This window comes from Canis lupus, chromosome 15 (genome assembly GCF_003254725.2).
Source record: "Canis lupus dingo isolate Sandy chromosome 15, ASM325472v2, whole genome shotgun sequence".
NCBI lineage: Eukaryota > Metazoa > Chordata > Mammalia > Carnivora > Canidae > Canis > Canis lupus.
The window spans coordinates 5,020,127-5,037,308 of NC_064257.1; the positions used below are offsets into that span (position 1 = coordinate 5,020,127).

At 62.4% G+C, this 17,182-nt stretch overlaps 2 protein-coding genes across 8 annotated transcripts in view; one reads left to right on the top strand and one right to left on the bottom strand.

The window, feature by feature from the left end:
* MEAF6 (MYST/Esa1 associated factor 6) overlaps window positions 1–4,956 on the top strand; it is a 29,817-nt gene extending 24,861 nt beyond the window's left edge. Inside the window, exon 6 of the mRNA XM_035699047.2 lies at window positions 4,797–4,956. Within this exon, the coding sequence (XP_035554940.2) occupies window positions 4,797–4,941 (145 nt within the window). The 3' untranslated portion in view covers window positions 4,942–4,956. The remainder of the gene's footprint in view (window positions 1–4,796) is intronic.
* A 788-nt stretch (window positions 4,957–5,744) lies between these two features.
* Window positions 5,745–17,099, bottom strand: ZC3H12A (zinc finger CCCH-type containing 12A). Of its 7 annotated transcripts, none has more exons than XM_025419882.3 (6): window positions 17,014–17,099; window positions 12,635–13,108; window positions 8,373–8,512; window positions 7,884–8,118; window positions 7,269–7,375; window positions 5,745–7,187 (listed from the first exon to the last, which is right to left on the bottom strand). In XM_025419882.3, exons 2-6 carry the CDS (start codon window positions 13,027–13,029, stop codon window positions 6,328–6,330), a joined length of 1,737 nt encoding a protein of 578 aa, XP_025275667.1. In that variant the 5' UTR covers window positions 13,030–13,108; window positions 17,014–17,099; the 3' UTR covers window positions 5,745–6,327. The 7 variants fall into 7 exon arrangements, with proteins under 7 accessions (XP_025275667.1, XP_025275670.1, XP_025275669.1 ...); XM_025419885.3 differs by lacking the exon at window positions 17,014–17,099 and adding an exon at window positions 16,876–16,991; XM_025419884.3 differs by lacking the exon at window positions 17,014–17,099 and adding an exon at window positions 16,737–16,864.
* Window positions 17,100–17,182: the final 83 nt, after the last annotated feature.

Consider the following 17,182-nt stretch of genomic DNA (forward strand, 5'->3'; position numbering starts at 1 on the left):
CAGGGGCTTTGAGGAAATAGTTTATTTTGTTGAAACTCAGAATGTTCTGAATAGCACCAGACCCTGCAGGTTGAAGACGGAAAGCAGGGACAACCCACAAAGCCAAGGATGGGCAGCTCTGTAGGGCCACGGGAGGGACTGGGGGAAGTGCCCGGAGTTGGGCAGGGCCGGTGTGCGCTGAGAGCAGGGGCTTTCGAAGCTGCTGTACGCGTCTTAGGGGCCTTCGGATTGCTTTGAGAAATGGAGTCTTTGGGCGCTACAGAATAAGTCTCCTGCTACAGAATAAGTATCCTGCAAAGAGTACCCTTGATCCCTTGACACGTGCAAGTGAATAAGGGAATTGAAACAAGTATTTCAATGGCCTGACTTTGAAAAGAGTGAATACACTGTTTTGAAACACTCTGCAACCTAGTTTTTGCTTTTATTATGACTTCTCTGCCCCTCAGCCTCACTCCAAAGTACTGAGGCATGAATTACTACATTTAAAAACTCAACGTCTGAAGCCCCACGCCAGGGTCACTGCGCTGGTGCCACGTGGAGCAAGAGCACAGGCGTGCGTCCTTGTTCGCATGTACCTCCCCCAGGCTGCTGCCCTGCTCAAGGCCTGGGAAGGTGAGGTGCATGAAGACGCAGAGATGATGCGAAGGAACTGGGGTTCTCCTGTGTTCTCGTAAATGTTACTGTGTCTGGAATTTTCTAAGTGGTAAGCTTCAGGATTGGAAACAGTTTGGGAAAACTCCTTCTGTAGAGTAAACATTTTCACTGCTAAGATGGGCTGTGGTGTTCATTCTGACCTCCCACTTGAGTGCAGGGGCGCCAGTCCCCCGACGGAGGATGGCTCGTGCTGGGGGGAGGTGAGGGGACGACATAGCAGGCCTTGCATTTGCATTTATTTTCTGGCTCAGCCTTTTTGACTTGTCACTTTGTGTTATATAAACACATAAGCTGGGATCCCTGGGTGGCGCAGCGGTTTGGCGCCTGCCTTTGGCCCAGGGCGCGATCCTGGAGACCCGGGATCGAATCCCACGTCGGGCTCCCGGTGCATGGAGCCTGCTTCTCCCTCTGCCTGGTCTCTGCGCCTCTCTCTCTCTCTCTGTGACTATCATAAATAAATAAAAATTAAAAAAAAAAAAACACATAAGCACTCATCAGTACGTGTGGATAACTGATAAATAAATGTTAGGTTGAACCACAAGCAACTGCTGCTATTCAACCATTTTGATCCTCAAAACGGACAGTGGTCATGATTTACCAATGTGTCGGGGGTGTGTATGCTCAAGGTGCTTACTGTTCGTGTATAAGAAAAACCTTTGGAGGCCCCCTGGCTGAAGTAACCCTCCTCAGATCCCCGCCCGCACCCCCAAAGCTTATTTCTGTACCCTAAGAGGCTTTAAAAGATTGAATTGGAATAAATAATTCGTATGCCAGTGGCATATATTCCAACAGTACGGGAGAATGGTCAATGAAAAAAGTCCACGTGGCCAGTTGTCCTTCCCAGAGGCTGAGCTTTGCACACACAGGAGTGATATGCACACGTGCATGTGCCTTTTCCCACCTGGTAATACAGCTTAGAAAGCATTCTAGAAATGCAGCTTACAGGCCTCATTTCTGTTGGCCACCGAACATTCCTTTATATGCGTACAGCACACCAAAATTTATGTAACTAGTCCTCTACTGATGGCATTAATGCTGCTTTTCATCTTTTGCCATTTCGGGCAGTGTTGCAAATATGATTCTTAGTGGTGGGATTGCTGCGCCGTGGGGAAATGCGTCAGGGATCTCACTGACTTTATGTCGCCCAGATCACTCTTTTACACGTGAATACTTGTATTTTTTTTTTTTCTCCTTGTCCATTCCTTTTGATTCCTGCAGCTCCTGAGGATTTTTCTGGGGTAATCTGTTCCCCATAACAGTTGGAATATTCTGGAGCTTTCAGCTTTGTAAAAGGCATGACTTTTGCCTCTGGTGTTGCTTTCCAGGGTGGAGCTGCAAATGCCATTAAGAATTCCCCTTGTAGGGGATCCCTGGCTGGCTCAGTCGGTAGAGCATGCGACCCGATGTCAGAGTCCTGAGTTCAAGCTCCACGCTGGGCATAGAGCTCATATTAAAAAAAAACAACAGTAAACAAAAATTCCCATTTTTGCCTTAGCGCTCTCCATATAATTCTCTTTAGAGTCTCGTTTTGGGACCCTGTTGATGATGCTTGTCTCCAGGCGCTTCTGTGAGGCCAGTGCTGCAGGCCCTGGGGGCCCAGCCGCCTCCTGCTGCATAGACGGTCGTACCAGGAGGCGCCAGCAGGTGGCAGGCAAAGCCCCACAAGCGCCACGGCCTCCCGGGGCTCAGATTTGGGGGGGGTGTTGGGGTCATCTTATCCTTTTCCTCCACCTGGTTTTGCGGCCGTTTCGTGAGCGGGTGGCCAGTTTAAGACGGCCAGCAGCTGCCGTGAGATGGGCTTCGAAAGGCCGCATCCCAGCCTGACAGCCTGGGGCCTCCTCCCCATCCAGGAACTAGCTGGAAGGATTTACATACCGTGGCCTGGGATGGCTTGAGTTTCCTTAATTGCAGGGCTCTGCTTCCTGCCTCTTTGAGCCAGATCTCCCACACCCTTCCCATGAACCGGGAGGTCCCCAGAACCGGCTCTTACTCACCGCCCTCGACTCCACCCACCGAGCTACGGTCCTGGGGAAGAAACTGAGCCAGAGGTTTGAGAAGCCCTGGAGCAAAAGTGCTAGGATCCCGGGACTGCCTTATTTGGGGGGCAGGAGCCTCTGGGGACCAGCTGGGCTGAGGGCTTGAGGTGCTGGCTCCATGCCCCCCGCCCCCCAGGTCCTAGATGTTTCCTCCCCAGTTTCTCTGCTGGAGACCCCTCCAGCCCCTCCTTCCGGGCAGGGGTCCTGCCCTTCTGTGTTCGGGAAGAGATGGGGTGGGGAGGGGGGAAGGAAGCGGTCAGGGTGGCCTCTCCCCAGTCACTGCCCCGCACCAGCACCGGGGCTGGGGGTTGGGGGGGCTGGGAGAGCGACTCCCCTGGAGCCCCAGCGCCCTCCTGCTCCTGGTTGAAGTCCCCCAGATGGACCTTGAGGGCCCTCTGGGCTTCCCTCAGGCAGGGAGGTGGGGTGGGGACACCCAAGGGAGGGTTCCAAGTTTCATCCACTGGGGCCCAGTTGCTTCTCTGCCCAGGGAGGCCAAGGTTTCTGTAGTGACCCTGGCCCCTGGGGAGGTTAGCCCGCCTCTGGGTCAGGCCGTGCTGACCAGAGCCTGGGGGTGGGGGGGGGCTGGCGCTCCGGGAGCTCCCCAGGATCATTTCCCAGCAATGCAGGGATTTGCATACTCCCTGGTTTCCCCATCGGCCGCTCAGCCCTGGAGGCAGGAAGGCGGAGGAGGAAAGGGCAGCGGGGCAGCCCTGTGGGCTGGGTCCCCTCGGCACCGGAGCTTGGGGGTCTCTGCGGCCCTCCGGGCCCCAGGAGCCCGCATGAGACGTGCCGCCGCAGCCTGGGGCTCAGTCGGGGAGCCCGGGCCTGGAGGGGAGGGGGCTGCGCAGGCCGCATGGCCAGGCCTTGCCACCCCTCCACCCCGGCGGGCCCCAGCGAGCTGAGGGGTCTCCTGGTCGGCCTGGAGCTGCGCAGGGCCCCCCTGTGGCCCCCCTGTGGGCAGTGGGAGCACCCAGGCCCTGGGAGGGAAGGGGCTGCGGCGGGCGGGAGGCGGGATGGGGAGGCCCGGGCCCGGGGGCCAGGTGGCCCGTGGCTGCAGGTCCTGGGTGCGGTGGCGGCGCCGAGGGGCCCCTGCCTCCTGCCCGGACGCTCCTCACCCCACACCCCACATGCTGCGGCCCTCGGGGCTGGCCCCCGGCTGGTGGGGTGGCAGGGAGCACACGCTGCTTCCAGGCCGCTCCTGAGGCCTCGTGGCCTTCCCGTTCCACGCAGTGCGCCGGCGGGCCTGGCGGGTGCTGCTGGGGCGGCCCCTGCTGAGCAGGTGGCTGGGATGGCCCTGCCCCCCTCCCGGGGCAGTAGGGCTTCTGTGGGGGTGCCTCCCTCCCTCCCTCCCCCAGGGCCTGCGAGCCCTTGCAAAGCAAACCAGCAGCGTCTGGAGGCCTTGCTTCCTCAGCTGTGTGGAGCCAGAGACCCCCACCCCAGGGCCTCCTCCAGCCTGCCCTGTCCCTGGGACCTCCGGCCAGGCGCTCGGCCTTGCCTTGCCGGTGGCCTTCCCTGGCCGTGCCAGTGGCTGATAACGAACTGGACAGTCTGGTCTTTTAGCTTCCCGTCCCAAAAAAACAAAGATCCATAAATAGCCTTTTAATCTGGAATACAGTACCTGATTGGAAAAAAAAAAAATCTTACAAGGCAATGACATTTCTTCGTGCAGCTAAAACCTTCCGAAGTGGCTGGAAGCAATGGGCATGGGGTGCCCCGAAGAGCACGAGTGGGGGCTGCAAGAGAACCTTTGCTCAGAGCGGTCCCACCTTGCCCCTGGGTTCCCACTTCAAATGCAGGCTTCTACAGAACGGGGGCCTGGGTGGGGGCCTGGGTGGTGCAGTCGGCTGAGCGTCTGACTCTAGATTTCTGCTCTGGTCACGATCCCCAGGTCCTGGGATCAAGCCCCAGGTCAGGCTCCCTGCTCAGTGGGGATCTGCTTCTCCTTCTGCCCCTCTGCACCCCCCACACAACTTGCTCTTTCCCTCTCTCTAAATTAAAAAAAAAAAAAAAGAAAGAAAGAAAAGATGTTCAGGGTGAAGAACGCAGTGGGCGGGGGTGGGGGGCCAGCGCGCAGGGAGATGGCCAGTCTGGCGTTTTCTTCACCAGGCTGTGCAGCTGTTCTGTGGCAAAGCAGTTTCAAGAAAGAAAAGAAAAGAAAAGAAGAGAAAAGAGAAGAGAAAGAGAAGAGAAGAGAAGAAGAGAAGAGAAAAAATACAGATACTGTAAAAGCTTCACAATAAGTACAGATTAGGTGCGGTGTCCAAATATAGAATGATTAAAACTGTATTTTTTCAAAAAAACCTATTTTTTCCATTTTCTCCTGCTGATAGTGTTTGTTTTGGGATCATTTGATAATCCAGCTTTTCACTTAAAATATTTAACCTTTAGATCTTATTTATCTGGAAAAAAAAAATGTATATCTCTGCCTGGCTTCCTTCCTCCTAGGGGCCACTAAGAGGGTCAGGATGGTGAGGTGAGCACAGCCCGCAGCACTTACTATGTGCCAGGCACTGGGTCATGTGCTCAACACGCATGCTCCCCGCTTCACAGATGAGGAAACTGAGGCCCACCCAGAGAGGGGTAGTCACTTGCCCCGGTGACATAGCTGGTGGCAGGCCAGTTCCTGAGTTGGGGATCAGGACCCCCAACCTCCGAGGTGACGCTGGCATCACCTGCCTGGGAGGAAGGGGCTGGAGCCAAGCACCCAGCCCCCCCACACCCCCACCCCCCCTGTCTCCTCAGCTGTCCTGGAAGCGCTCTTCTCAGCCAGGTGGTTTTCTGTCCTCGGCTCTGGTCGCTGGAGAGAAAGGGGAACAGACCAATCCTGCCCCCAACCCCTGCCACCCCCTCCCCACACCATGGCCTCAGGACTTCAAGCCCTTACCTGCTTCAACTCCGGGACCTCCCCCACCAACCCCCCCACCCCCACCTGTGGGTCCCCCCCCTCCACTCCAGGCCCTGCCCCGAAGGGGCCGAGCACTTTGGGTGGGTGCACATCTGCGGACCCCCCCATTGCCCAAAGGCCCCGGCCACGCCCCAAGCACAACGCAGGGCTCACATTGAACTTTATTGACATGTTAAGAGAGGCAAGGACTTACACTTAGGATAGTGCACGTTACACCTGTACAGGTACATACACGCACCCCACCCCCGCGGGAGGGCGAGAGGACCCCCAGCACAGAGGCCGGGGGGCGGGGGCCAGGACACGGCGAACAGAGCGGGACGGAGGGGGTATTAAGAAGCATCTTGCTTACTGACATGAAGCCGGGTGCCCCGCGAGAGCACCCAAGAGGCCTCATTGGCGTACAGGAGGGGCCCTTGGAGGGCAGGCACACGGTGCCTAACTAGCCAGCCGAGGCCGGCGTCCCAGGGACGGGGCGGAGGGGGGGCCGCGCACAGGGCCCCCAGCCCAGGCCTCTGCTCCCCACCGCCGCCCTCCCCGCCCTCCGAGAAAGGAGGGTTTGGGCTTCAGCCACGACGCCTTAGGGCAGCGTCTCCTTAAACTACAGATACAATGTGCATCAACAGGGTGATCGCTCCTGCCCCGCGACGGCACCGCCAGGCGGGGTCGGACCAATCCTACAGTATCTTTGGTTTGTGGGTTCCCTTCCCTACTTAGACGGCCCCTCCGACCGGCTCACTGGCTGGGGTGCTGGGGCTGGTAAGAGAGGATCTCCGCCGCCAGCCGCTGCGGGTCCAGCAGCCGCGGGAAGCGCCCCATCACGGCCTCTACCAGGTGTGGGGGGAAGACCCCGCACAGCTTGGTGTACACGCTGGCTCGCTCCTTGGCCAGGCTGCCCGGCGCCCCCCACGGGCCCCCCTCGGCTGGCCCCGGGCGCTCGGGCAGGACAGGGGTGGGCGGGGGCAGCGGGTAGGGCTCCGACCAGTACTCCCGGGCCGGGAAGGTAGCCGGCGGGGGCGCGTAGTCCGCGGGGACGCTGAAGTGGCCGCCACCCACGGGCCCTCCGAAGGCTGAGAAGGCCCCCCGAGGGGCCGGGAGCTCCGCCCTGTAGGGGCTGTAACCCGTGTAAGGGCCGCGGGCTGGGCCCGGCTCAGCAGGGCCTCCGCCGCGGACGCCCCACAGTTCCGACATCTGGCTCTCCAGGGAGCCGATGCCCGAGTCCAGACACTCCTGCGACGTGTACGAGACGGAGTCGAGCGTCTGCGGGAACCAGTCTGTGCGCCCACCAGGGCCACCCCCGCCAGGTGGGAGGCTCCTGCCCGCGGGGCCCAAGGGCGCTGGGGGACCCTCTCGCTGCGGCCCCGGGGTCGCCTGCGCTCCCAGCGTCCCGTCCAGGCCGCACGGCTCAGGCTCTGTGGGCACAGAGCCAGGCTGCGACGAGGGTGAAGGCCGCCGGCCGCTTTTGTCCTTGCCCGGGGCCCGCGGGGGCGACAGGAGGGCATTGGCGCGGAGCTCGTCGGCCACCGAGCGCTGGGGGCGGCTGGGCCGCTCGGGGTGGAAGAACCGGCACTTGATCCCGTAGGTGCACTTCCTTCCTGGAAGACAGGACGGGGTGTCAGAGCTGGGGGCTCCCGCTCCGGGCTGGGACAGGGAAGGGGCCCCCGAGGGTCTCTTACCGTAGGGGCACGGCTGCTTCCTGTGCTCGGCCGTCAGCGGCTTCTTACGCAGGAAGTTGTCCAGGCTCGGGCCGTGCCGGCCCAGGGGGTCATCGGGGGGCATGAACCTGGGGAGCAGGCGGGAGGCATGGAGGGGCTTCCCGGGGAGAGGCCAGACCGCGACCCCACCAGGGACAATGGGAGGGAGAGCAGCCCCTATAACTGGTGATCGATCGTCCTGCAGGTCGTCCCTGGCCGCCGGCGTGAATGCCCCAAGGAGGGGAGTGGCCAGGGGGCCCGGCTGGAGGGGCCCTCAGAGCAGCCCTCAAGGGGGGAGATCTTGGGGCAGTAGGGAGGCCGGGCTCCCGGAAGTCTGCACCTAGGGCGGTCGGTCCCCAGGGACCCAGTGCTGGAACCAGTAACCATAGCCCCCCACACCCACTTCTGCTCCGCCCCCTGCCCGGCCTGGCCCAGCCCGACGCCCCCTTCCACCTGGCACCAGATCCCTCACCCCCAAAGCTGCCCAGATGCGAGGCCGCAGCCCCAGCAGAGCTGCCCCCCCGCAGCAGCTCCCCACGCCCGAGGACGAGTCTGCCTCCCCCCCCGGGGACCCGGGACCCTAGGGCCCGCACGTACTTGTCGTTGACGAAGGAGTACATGAGCAAGCGCTCCTCAATGAAGCGCTTCCACTCCTGCCGCTCACCCTGGAGGTCCCGGTAGGTGTCGTTGGAGACCACGACCCCGTCAGACTCGTAGGCCAGCTTCACGATGAAGCGGTCGTCGTAGCACACCACGCGCTTGCCCCCCACGCGCCGCGACGGGGTGAACACCAGGATCTTCTTCTTCTCCAGCTCCCGCAGGATGTGCTGGTCTGGGAGACGGCGGCACAGGTCAGGGTCGGGCCTGGACCCGAGCGTCCTGGCGGCCAAGGCCCAGGGGCTCAGAGCCGCAGGTACACCAAGGCAGGAAGGGGCTGAGGACGCCGCAAGCTAGGAAAGGAGAAGCTGGTCCCTGCTTGAGGCCTAGGGGTGGCCGGTCACACAGCCTGAGGGTCTTCTCTTGGGCAGAAGCCATGCTGGGGCGGCAAGGCCACCCCAGGTGAGGCGGGACAGGGGTGCCACTCACCTGTAATGGGCACATCGGGCCGAGGCTGCTCCTTCCTCCAGGAGGGCACAAACACTGTGATGTCTGTGTGGCCCCGCTCCAGGAACCAGTTCACTGCCAGGAGGATGCCGCGGCAGGAGAACACCTCCTTGTTCCCGTGGCTGCAGGACCAGGAGGGTCGGGGTCAGCCTGCGAGGCGCGGCCGGCCCACGGGGCCCTGGGCCCTGGGCCCTGGCCAGGCGTGTAGACGCGGGGCTCAGCCCACTGCCCTCTGGCCCCAGGCCCGCATTCCCCGCTGGTTCCCACAGCGTCCCGGACGGCCACACCAGGGACTTTCCCTGAGGTTCCATCTCCCGACAGTGAGGAGCCGCCCAGGAATCCGGTGGCACCCGCTCCCCGTGTGGAGGAGGGTCAGGCCGCTTGCAACACACCTGGGGGTGGGGGAAAGGCTTCGGGAGCCTTCTGGTTCCTGCCCCACCCGGGGGGGGGGGGGGGGGGGGGGCGCTGGGACCACGGGGACACAAACGTACACAGGCTCCCTGAGTCATTGCTCCGCCCTCGCCCACTGGGCGGTGCTGGCGGTGGGGGTGGGAAGGGACAAGCTAACCGGAGAGAAACCAGATTGCTCCGGATTAAACGTGGATTAAAGTTCAGTCCCATACAGGCCCCAGGGCCCGGGAGTGAGGACGGCTCAAGGGAAGGAGGCAGGATCCATGGTCCAAACCGGGGCAGGCGGTGACAGTGGGACACGGCTTAGGAGAGTCGCAGCCTGAAAGTGAAAGAGCTTCCTCCCGAGGCTGCCAGTTCCCCCAAATGCCTGTCCCAGGTCCCCTCCTCGCCCCTCAGGAGGGCGTGAGCTGAGGTAGAAAGACCATCTGGAAGCAGCCAGGGGACTGTTAGCAGGAGGGCTGGGAGAGGGGACATCCGCCCTGCACGGTCTGATGGCTGGATGTCACCCCATCCAAACCTGGCTGGATCCAGAAGCCAGCCTGGCAGGCCCGCTGGCTTGCTCTGGCTCAGTTTCCCTATCTGAAAAAACGGGCCTGTCCGTCTGTAGTCTCGTTAGGAAAAGCCCGTGTCCGTAGCCTAACTTTCCTGTTTCCTTGAGGCCAGAGACAGCCCCACAAAGTAGTGGAAGTTCCCACGGGCTTCCTGGGAGGGTAAGAGGGGGCTGGGGGTTCCCGGGGAACACTGGGTGTTGTGGGGCGGGGGGGGGGGGGGCTCCAAGCCCCAGCTGCGGCTCCCTCCCCAGCAGCCCCTGCCCTGACGTTCGCGGTTGGCAAATAAAACAGAATGAACGTTACACAAAAGAGGCAAGTCCACGGGCGACCACATCCTGTGGGTGGTGGTAGTTGGAGTCCCAAGAGAAGGCAGAGACGGGGGTGGGGCCGCCGGGGGGCACAGAGGGTGCTGGGTGGGGGGCACAGGCCGGGGCCCCCAGTCTGAAGGTCTCCATAGACCGTCGGGGAGCCAAAGTCCAGCGGGAGTCCAGCGGGAGGCAGCGCCCGGGGCTGCCCCTGCCCACCAGCCTGCTCCCAGGGCACGTTCACACGTACCGGGGGCCGCGAGCAAGGCCCTGACCCAAGAGCTCAGCACGCACCCCTCAGCGAGCCTCCGAGGAGGGTCCCCCTTTCCCCTTCGTTCCCCTGACAAAACTGATCCAGAGCAGAGCACAGCAGGTGCGGCGATGGGGACAGGGGGACAGAGCCTGTGCTCACCTCTGCCCCCGGTGCTGATGCTCAGACAGGTACAAGCACCAGCCCTGGTGGCGGGGCCAGGTGGGCTGAGGGGGTCCCGAGCTCCTACAGGAGGCCACACGAGGCCCACGCCTCCTTGGTCCTTTCGAGGCCACCCTGAAGGAACCTGAGGAGCTGCAACTCATTTTCGGTCCCCCCGCCAGTGGTTAAGAGACAGAGCTTGCATGTCCGGGCCCAGGAGAGAGGGAAGCTCCCAAGTGTGGAGTAGGGGCAGGCAGGGGACAGGGCACAGGGCACAGGGGACGGGAGGCCTTTGGCAAGCTCCTCCTCTTCCTCCAGACCCCGAGCCAAATGGCACTGCCTCCAAGAAGCCTTCCCGGACCTTCCAGGACAGGATCCCCGGTTTCTCTTCACAAAGCCCGGTGCTCCCCCCGCCCCCCATCACATCCGCACTCCCTGGGCCTCTGCGGCCTCCCCAAACCCCCAGCGTGGCTCTCTGGCTCGGCACACGCACCCACCGCGCCTGCTTCCGTACACACGCGTGTACGTGCATATGCCCCCTCCCGGCCAGCATCTGCAAGCCCCGGGACTTTACTGGGACACCCGAGCTTCCAGGACGGCGCCCTGCCTCGGGCATCCAAACCCTGGGCCGGGGACAGGTCTGCTCGCAGCTGCCCTCGCTCCCAGAACACTCGCTAGGCAGGTAGTGAGAGCCTGGCTCTTAGGAGCTGAACCCACGAGGCAGTTCCTCAAGTCGAGCCGGGCCAGGAGTGGCTCCTTACAGGCAACGTGAGTCCCTCTTGCTGCAATGGAGGAAGCTCCACTGGCACAGGAAAACCAGACATCCTCCCCACCCCCGCGCAGTCCGGTTTGCCCAGAAGGTCACCCCTTCCCGCCCCCCCCACACCCGCCCGCCCGCCCCCCGCCTGGCTAACTAGGCTGGCTAAGTTGTGGGAGGTCGAAGGGGACTCGGCTGGGCTGCTCCCACCCCGGGATCCAGGGCAGGGCCCGGCCAGGCCGGCCAGGTGAAGAGATCGGCCTGGGCTGGGCCCAGCGAGAGGAGAAAAATTCCCTTAGAAGGAAACAGAGGTGAATTTCCCCACGATTTGCATACGGTGGGGCCGGCCTGCCCTGGGGGGGGGGCAGCAGGGCAGGAACCGCCGCGGAGACAGGAAGTCAGAGGCTGGAATTCCCCTCCTGCTACCGCCGGCTCAGAAACCCCCTCCCTCCGGCCCCCCCTCCTCCCGCCCCGCCCCGCCTCCCCCCCTCCTCCCGCCGGGATACAAACACACAAAGCACATGGCTGGCCCCGGGGAAGAAGTCTCAGGCCCCAGGGGAGACCCCCTCTCACAGCACCCGCGGTGACCTGCTGCCGCTAGCAAGTGGGAGCCGGCTTTACCCAACCTCCCGCGGCGGCTCAGCCCATTTCAGAGACAGGAAGGCCGATCAAGGTGGGGCGGGCAGGGCGGCCTGCACACCGGGGGAGCTGGGCCTGGAGCAGCCTGACCGCTGACTCGGCCCAGCTGGGTTGGGAGTGGGAAGCGCCCACCTGGAAGGCCCCAGGGGCAGCCGGGGGAGGGGCCCTGCCCAGGCTCACCCACAAGGGTCCGAGGGTCTCCCTGACCCAGGCTACTGGGACTCTTCCTGGTGAAGGATCCACCCGCCCTGACCCAGAGGGCGGGGCCTGGACTGAAGGGAGGTCTGGGCTCCCGAGGGTCGAGGGTCCGGTCGGCCCTGGGCCCGGCTTCACTTGGCCCCATTCCCTGTGACAGTCCTCTCAGAAAGGGGAGGTTCAGTGGGGTGGACTCCTGGCCCCAGGGGGAAGGGGGTGTGCGGGAGCCCAGGCCCAGTGCAGCCCAGGTGGCTGGGCTGTAGCAGGGGCGACCCAAGTCACTGCTGACCTGCCCCCCCACCCCCGCCCCACAATGTAAGCCAGATCCTCGAGGTCACTCTTGGTCACAGCACCCAGTCCTGCCTCCTCGGGGGTCCAGGTCTCGGACAACAAGGCCTCAGAGGCCCCAGACCCTAAGTAACAGTGGCGACAACTCCCGCTTACTGAGCTTGCGTTTCTCTCCAGGCTTCGTGCCTCCGCTCCTCACAGTGTCCCCCGAGCAGGGGTTCGCTGGGTCTCCCTGACCGAGAGGGAAAGCTCAGAGAGCTGCAGTGACTGGCTCCCACAGGGCGAGCTGGCCCCACAGCCTGATCCCGTACCAGCATACGGCCTTGGGTTGCAGGAGAAGAACCGAGAACGAGTGCTGGTCTTCAGGGAGAGACGAAGAGCCTGTGGTGAACGCCAGGCAGAGAAGGACCCGAGTGCGAATCCCTGCTCTACCACTTCCCGGCAGCGTGCTCATGAGCGCATCTCTGAGCTCCTATCCTCACTCCAAAACGTTCCTAACAAACCCATAAACCCACTTCTAAGAAGCCATCAGGATTAAGGGAGAGCCTCAAGCAAGGGCTTTCCCTTCCTCTAGAGCAGCCTGTGAGAACGGGTCAGACCCCTGCAAGCCCCTCTACCAGAGACAGAAGCATATGGCCACCGTTCCTGGCCGCAGGCCCTCGTCTCGCCCTAGAAACGACACGTACCTCATGGCCACGTTGCTCCCGTCGATGACCACAGGTCTCAGGTCACTGCCCTCCTTGTTCTCCTCCGGGGGTGAGGGCTCCAGGCTGGGAGCCTTGGGGGTGCCCCCACCCCGGGGGACCAGGGGGGGCTGAGTGCAGGGGTCCAGGGAGCTCTGGCGCTCCCGCTCGGGTGCCGACCCATGTTTGACCAGCTCGCCCAGCACTGTGTTGGTGTCGGCCTGCACCCCCAGTTTCTGCAGGGCACCGTGGATCTCAGCCGACGAGTAGCCCAGCTTGCGGAAGAAATCAACCTTCATCTGCATCTCCGCAGCCGCCCCGTCGTCGTGGGCGCTGGGCTCCCGAGGCGGCCTGGGGGAACCTGGGCAGCTGCGCTCGTCAAGCTCCCACAGACTCATGGTGGGGCCGGCCTCCTGAGCGGACCTCTCTCCACTGCCAATCACAGCTCAGACGGATGGAAGACACCTGTCACAGCTCCTGTAGGACCACGGGTGGAGTTAGAGGTGCAGGGCTGGGGGGCCGCTCTCTCCCACCCGGCAGGTCGAGGCCACACTGACCCGGTGGCACCAGGCAAAGCCATCTGCATGTGTCGCCTCTCCTCCCCTCTCAAAAGCCATCCTGGCTGGGAGTTGTCATCCCCACTCTATAAAGGATGAACCCGAGCCACAGACTTTGAAGAACTGGCTTCAGGTCATCCATCCAGCTGTTAGCTGGTGGCGCAAGGGCTTGAACTCGGGCAGCCTGGCTCCACCTCCCACCCCGCCCCCGGCCCCACGGCGCCCCGGGGGACCCAGAGGTCCCGGGCGGCCTCGCACGACGTCGCCGCACCCCCACCGCTGCTGCGGGGCGGGGCCCCGGGATGGAAACCCGGGGGGAGGGGAGGGGGAGGAGGAAGGGAGGAGGGAGAGGAGGGAGAGGAGGGGAGGAGGGAGAGGAGGAGAGGAGGGGAGGAGGGAGGGGAGGAGGGAGAGGAGGGGAGGAGGGAGGGGACGAGGGAGAGGAGGGGGAGGAGGAGAAGGAGGGGGAGGAGGAGGGGAGGGGGAGGAGGAGGGAAGAGGAGGGGAGGAGGGAGGGGGAGGAGGGGGCTTCCCCGCCGAGGCCGCCGCCTCCGCTCGCTCGGCGCTCGCAGCCCAGGCCCAGGAGGGGCCCCGCGACCCGACTCCCGGGCCCGACAGAGGAAGTTTCCCGGGCGACCCACCGGCGGGAAAAGTTGCTGGGAAACTCCGGTTGGGGTGTCCCGGAGGCGGCCCCGAGCGCCGCGCTCCCTCGGCTCCCCGGGACCCTGGGCCTGCCCCCGCCCGGCCGCCCCAACTTGGGCTAAGTCGCAGGAGGGAGGGGCTCCCGAGGACCCGCGGCGAGCCGCCCGCGCCCCCTCCGCCCGCCCCGCGCCCCGCGCCCCGCGCCCCGCGCCCCCGCCTCACCCCGCCGAGCACCTGCCGCGGCCCGCGGCGTCTCCATGGGGCCGAGTCCCGGGGGCGAGGCCGGCGGCGCCTTTATACGGAGCGGGCAGGTGGCGGTCGGCACCGTGACGCGGAAGCCGGCGGGGAGGCGGCCCGCGGCCCGGGAGCAGGGGGCGGAGCGGCCACCGCCCCTTCCTGCTCCGCCCCGGTCACGCCCCGGGCCCCGCCCCGGGATGCCAGGCCCCGCCCCCGACGCTACGAGGCCCCGCCCCGGGTTGCCCGGCCCCGCCCCCCCCGCCCGGCCCCGCCCCCGCAGCCCGAGCGCGCTCGCCGGCGGGGCCCGAGGTCGGGGGCGGGGCAGGGCCGCGGCGGCCGCTACGTGCGCGGGGCGGGAGCGCACCCCCCGGGGCCCAGCCGGGCGCGCGCGGACTCCCCGGGGTGCGCTCGGCGCCGCGCGACCCCTACGCCCCGGCGGCCCCCGCTCGGCCACGGGCGCCTCGAGTGACCCGGGTGCACGGAGGTCGCCCCACCCGCCGCTGGAGGTCGGTCCGCAGCGGCAGACCCGGGCTCCCCCCCCGCCCCCCCGCCCCCGACCGAGCCGGGAACACGCAACAGGTGCACCGGGACCGCAGCGGGGACACGGGGGGGGCGGTGAGGACACTGGCCGGGATGGACCAGCACAGCCAGGAAGTACCCTCGATGGGGGTGAAAAAGCAGCAGAGAGGTGCTTACAGCGGTCACCGTGAGTGTGCACACTGTGCTTTGCACACGCATGCACACACACACACCCCCACGGGGAGGACGCTTTCGGGGCCGGGTCAGGCAGTCCTGGGCTCTGAGCGGAGCACAGCGCTTCCCACTACCCACCTCTTGGGCTTAGGTGAGGAAGACAGACAGACTGCTGTGCCCATTGGACCCCCCAGAAGTTCAGAAAGCGCTTAATTGCCCCATCTGGAAAGGATTGGGACTAGGGCCAGGAGCTCCTCATCCAGGGACCAGCTGCCACCTTTGCCACTTTCGAAACCACCAGTGAGTGACTCTGGGCAGAGGGGAGACTTGTGTGTGACACGATGGGGCCTGACCCCTGCTCTCAAGTGTGTGTTTATTTTTTCTTTTTAAGATTTATTTATTTATTTATTTATTTATTGATAGACATAGAGAGAGAGAGAGGCACAGACACAGGAGGAGGGAGAAGCAGGCTCTCCGCCGGGAGCCTGACGTGGGACTCGATCCCAGGACTCCAGGATCATACCCTGGGCCAAAGGCAGGCGCTAAACCACTGAGCCACTCAGGGATCCGAAGTGTGTGTGTTTAAAAAGGGAACACAGAGATCCCTGGATGGCTCAGTGGCTAAGCATCTGCCTTAGGCCCACGGTGTAGCCCTGGAGTCCCAGGATCAAGTCCCACATCAGGCTCCCTGCGTGGAGCCTGCTTCTCCCTCTGCCTGTGTCTCTGCCTCTCTCTCTCTCTGTCTCTCTGTCTCTTATGAATAAATAAATAAAATCTTTAAAAAAAAAAAAAGGGAACACAACCCACAAGCTGGAGGACACAGCCTGAGCCGCCCTACCTACACCAGCTCCCTTTGGAGATGGGGAAACAGGTTCAGGGAGCCGGGTCCCTGGGAACAGAGCTGCCTCCCCCACGCCTGGGCCCCATAGGGAATTAGTGGGACAGCCGGAAGCTTCGATGTGAAGACACCATATACGCTGCACGGGGACAGCGGAACGGATGATAGTAACAACAGTAAGATATTCGCATGTCCACTAGCTCATTACAAAATGAGACCCAGGACCTCTGTGGGGCTCAGTAGTTGAGCGTCTGTCTTCAGCTCAGGGGTGATCCCGGGGTCCTGGGATCGGGTCCCGCATGGGCCCCCTGCATGGAGCCTGGTTCTCCCTCTGCCTGTGTCTCTGCCTCTCTCTCTGTGTGTCTCATGAATAAATAAATAAAATCTAATAAATAAATAAATACATACATTTATATAAACAAGACCTATACCAGTACCTTTAAGACCTTCCACTTGCCTCCACTGCAGCCTCCTCCCTCATCCCGAAGGACGACTTTCCTGAATTTTGTTTTAATTATGCTAATCATTTCCTCAATGTGTCTCTTAGTTTTACCAACCTTGGTAGAAATCCCAAGATAACAAGTTGTTTAGTTGGGTTTTGCTTTTTGGGGTGCAAAGGGCATCGTTCTATAGTTATATGACTCCCCTTTTCCACACAGCATTGTTGTTCTTTTTAATTTAAGCTTTTATTTTCAGCTAGTCTCTACACCCGATGTGGAGCTCCAACCCACATCCCCAAGATCAAGAGTCACAGGTTTCACCGACAGAGCCAGCCAGGCAACACCACATTGCTTTTTAAAATACATTTCTGGGGGATCCCTGGGTGGCTCAGCGTTTTAGCACCTGCCTTTGGCTCAGGGCATGATCCCGGGGTCCCGGGATCAAGTCCCACATCAGGCTCCCCGCCGGGAGCCTGCTTCTCCCTCTGCCTGTGTCTCTGCCTCTCTCTGTGTGTCTCTCGTGAATAAATAAATCAGATCTTTAAAAAAAAAAAAAGAAAGAAAATGCCTTTCTATTGCCTGTATACCTATAACTTACTCATTTGGTGATTGAATAACATTCTATTTTAGGAATATACCACTGGTCATTCAGCCATTCTGTTACTGGATGTTATTTCTGGGATTTGTTATTTACTTACCTATGTGGCTATTACCAGGAGTGTGCTTTGGATATCCTCGTACGTAATCTTAACTAGAGTCGCAGAAACAGAGTGAAGTCACTGGCCCAGGGGCCCGGAGCTAGTGGGGCTGGGATTCGCAGAGCTCTGAGGTACCCACCTCCAGTACCTGCCTGTCTCAGGAGGTCACGGAAGACCCAGGGAGGAGGGAACGTGCGTGCATCTCTAGCCAGGCCCTGAAGCTGCTCCTCCGGACTTGCCTGACCCCATGTACCCAAGTCCCTGCTTTGTTACCTACCTTAACTCTAAAGACCCCAAACGGTTCCCTCCTGCGCCCTCCAGGCATAGCAACCCCGGGGGCTGACCCCAAGCCAGGCACAGAGGGCAAACAAAGCCCCCTTTCCGGGGGGGGGGGGGGGGAGTCACAATGGTCTCAGCTCCTGTTGAGCACCCTGTCTGCTGTGCCC

Coding starts and splice junctions, on each gene's coding strand:
- ZC3H12A (XM_025419882.3), bottom strand. CDS start 13,029: ATGAGTCTGTGGGAGCTTGACGAGCGCAGCTGCCCAGGTTCCCCCAGG. Junction 7,376..7,883: donor TACTCCTTCGTCAACGACAA/GTACGTGCGGGC, acceptor CCTGCTCCCCAG/GTTCATGCCCCCCGATGACC. Junction 7,188..7,268: donor GAAGCAGCCGTGCCCCTACG/GTAAGAGACCCT, acceptor CCTGTCTTCCAG/GAAGGAAGTGCACCTACGGG.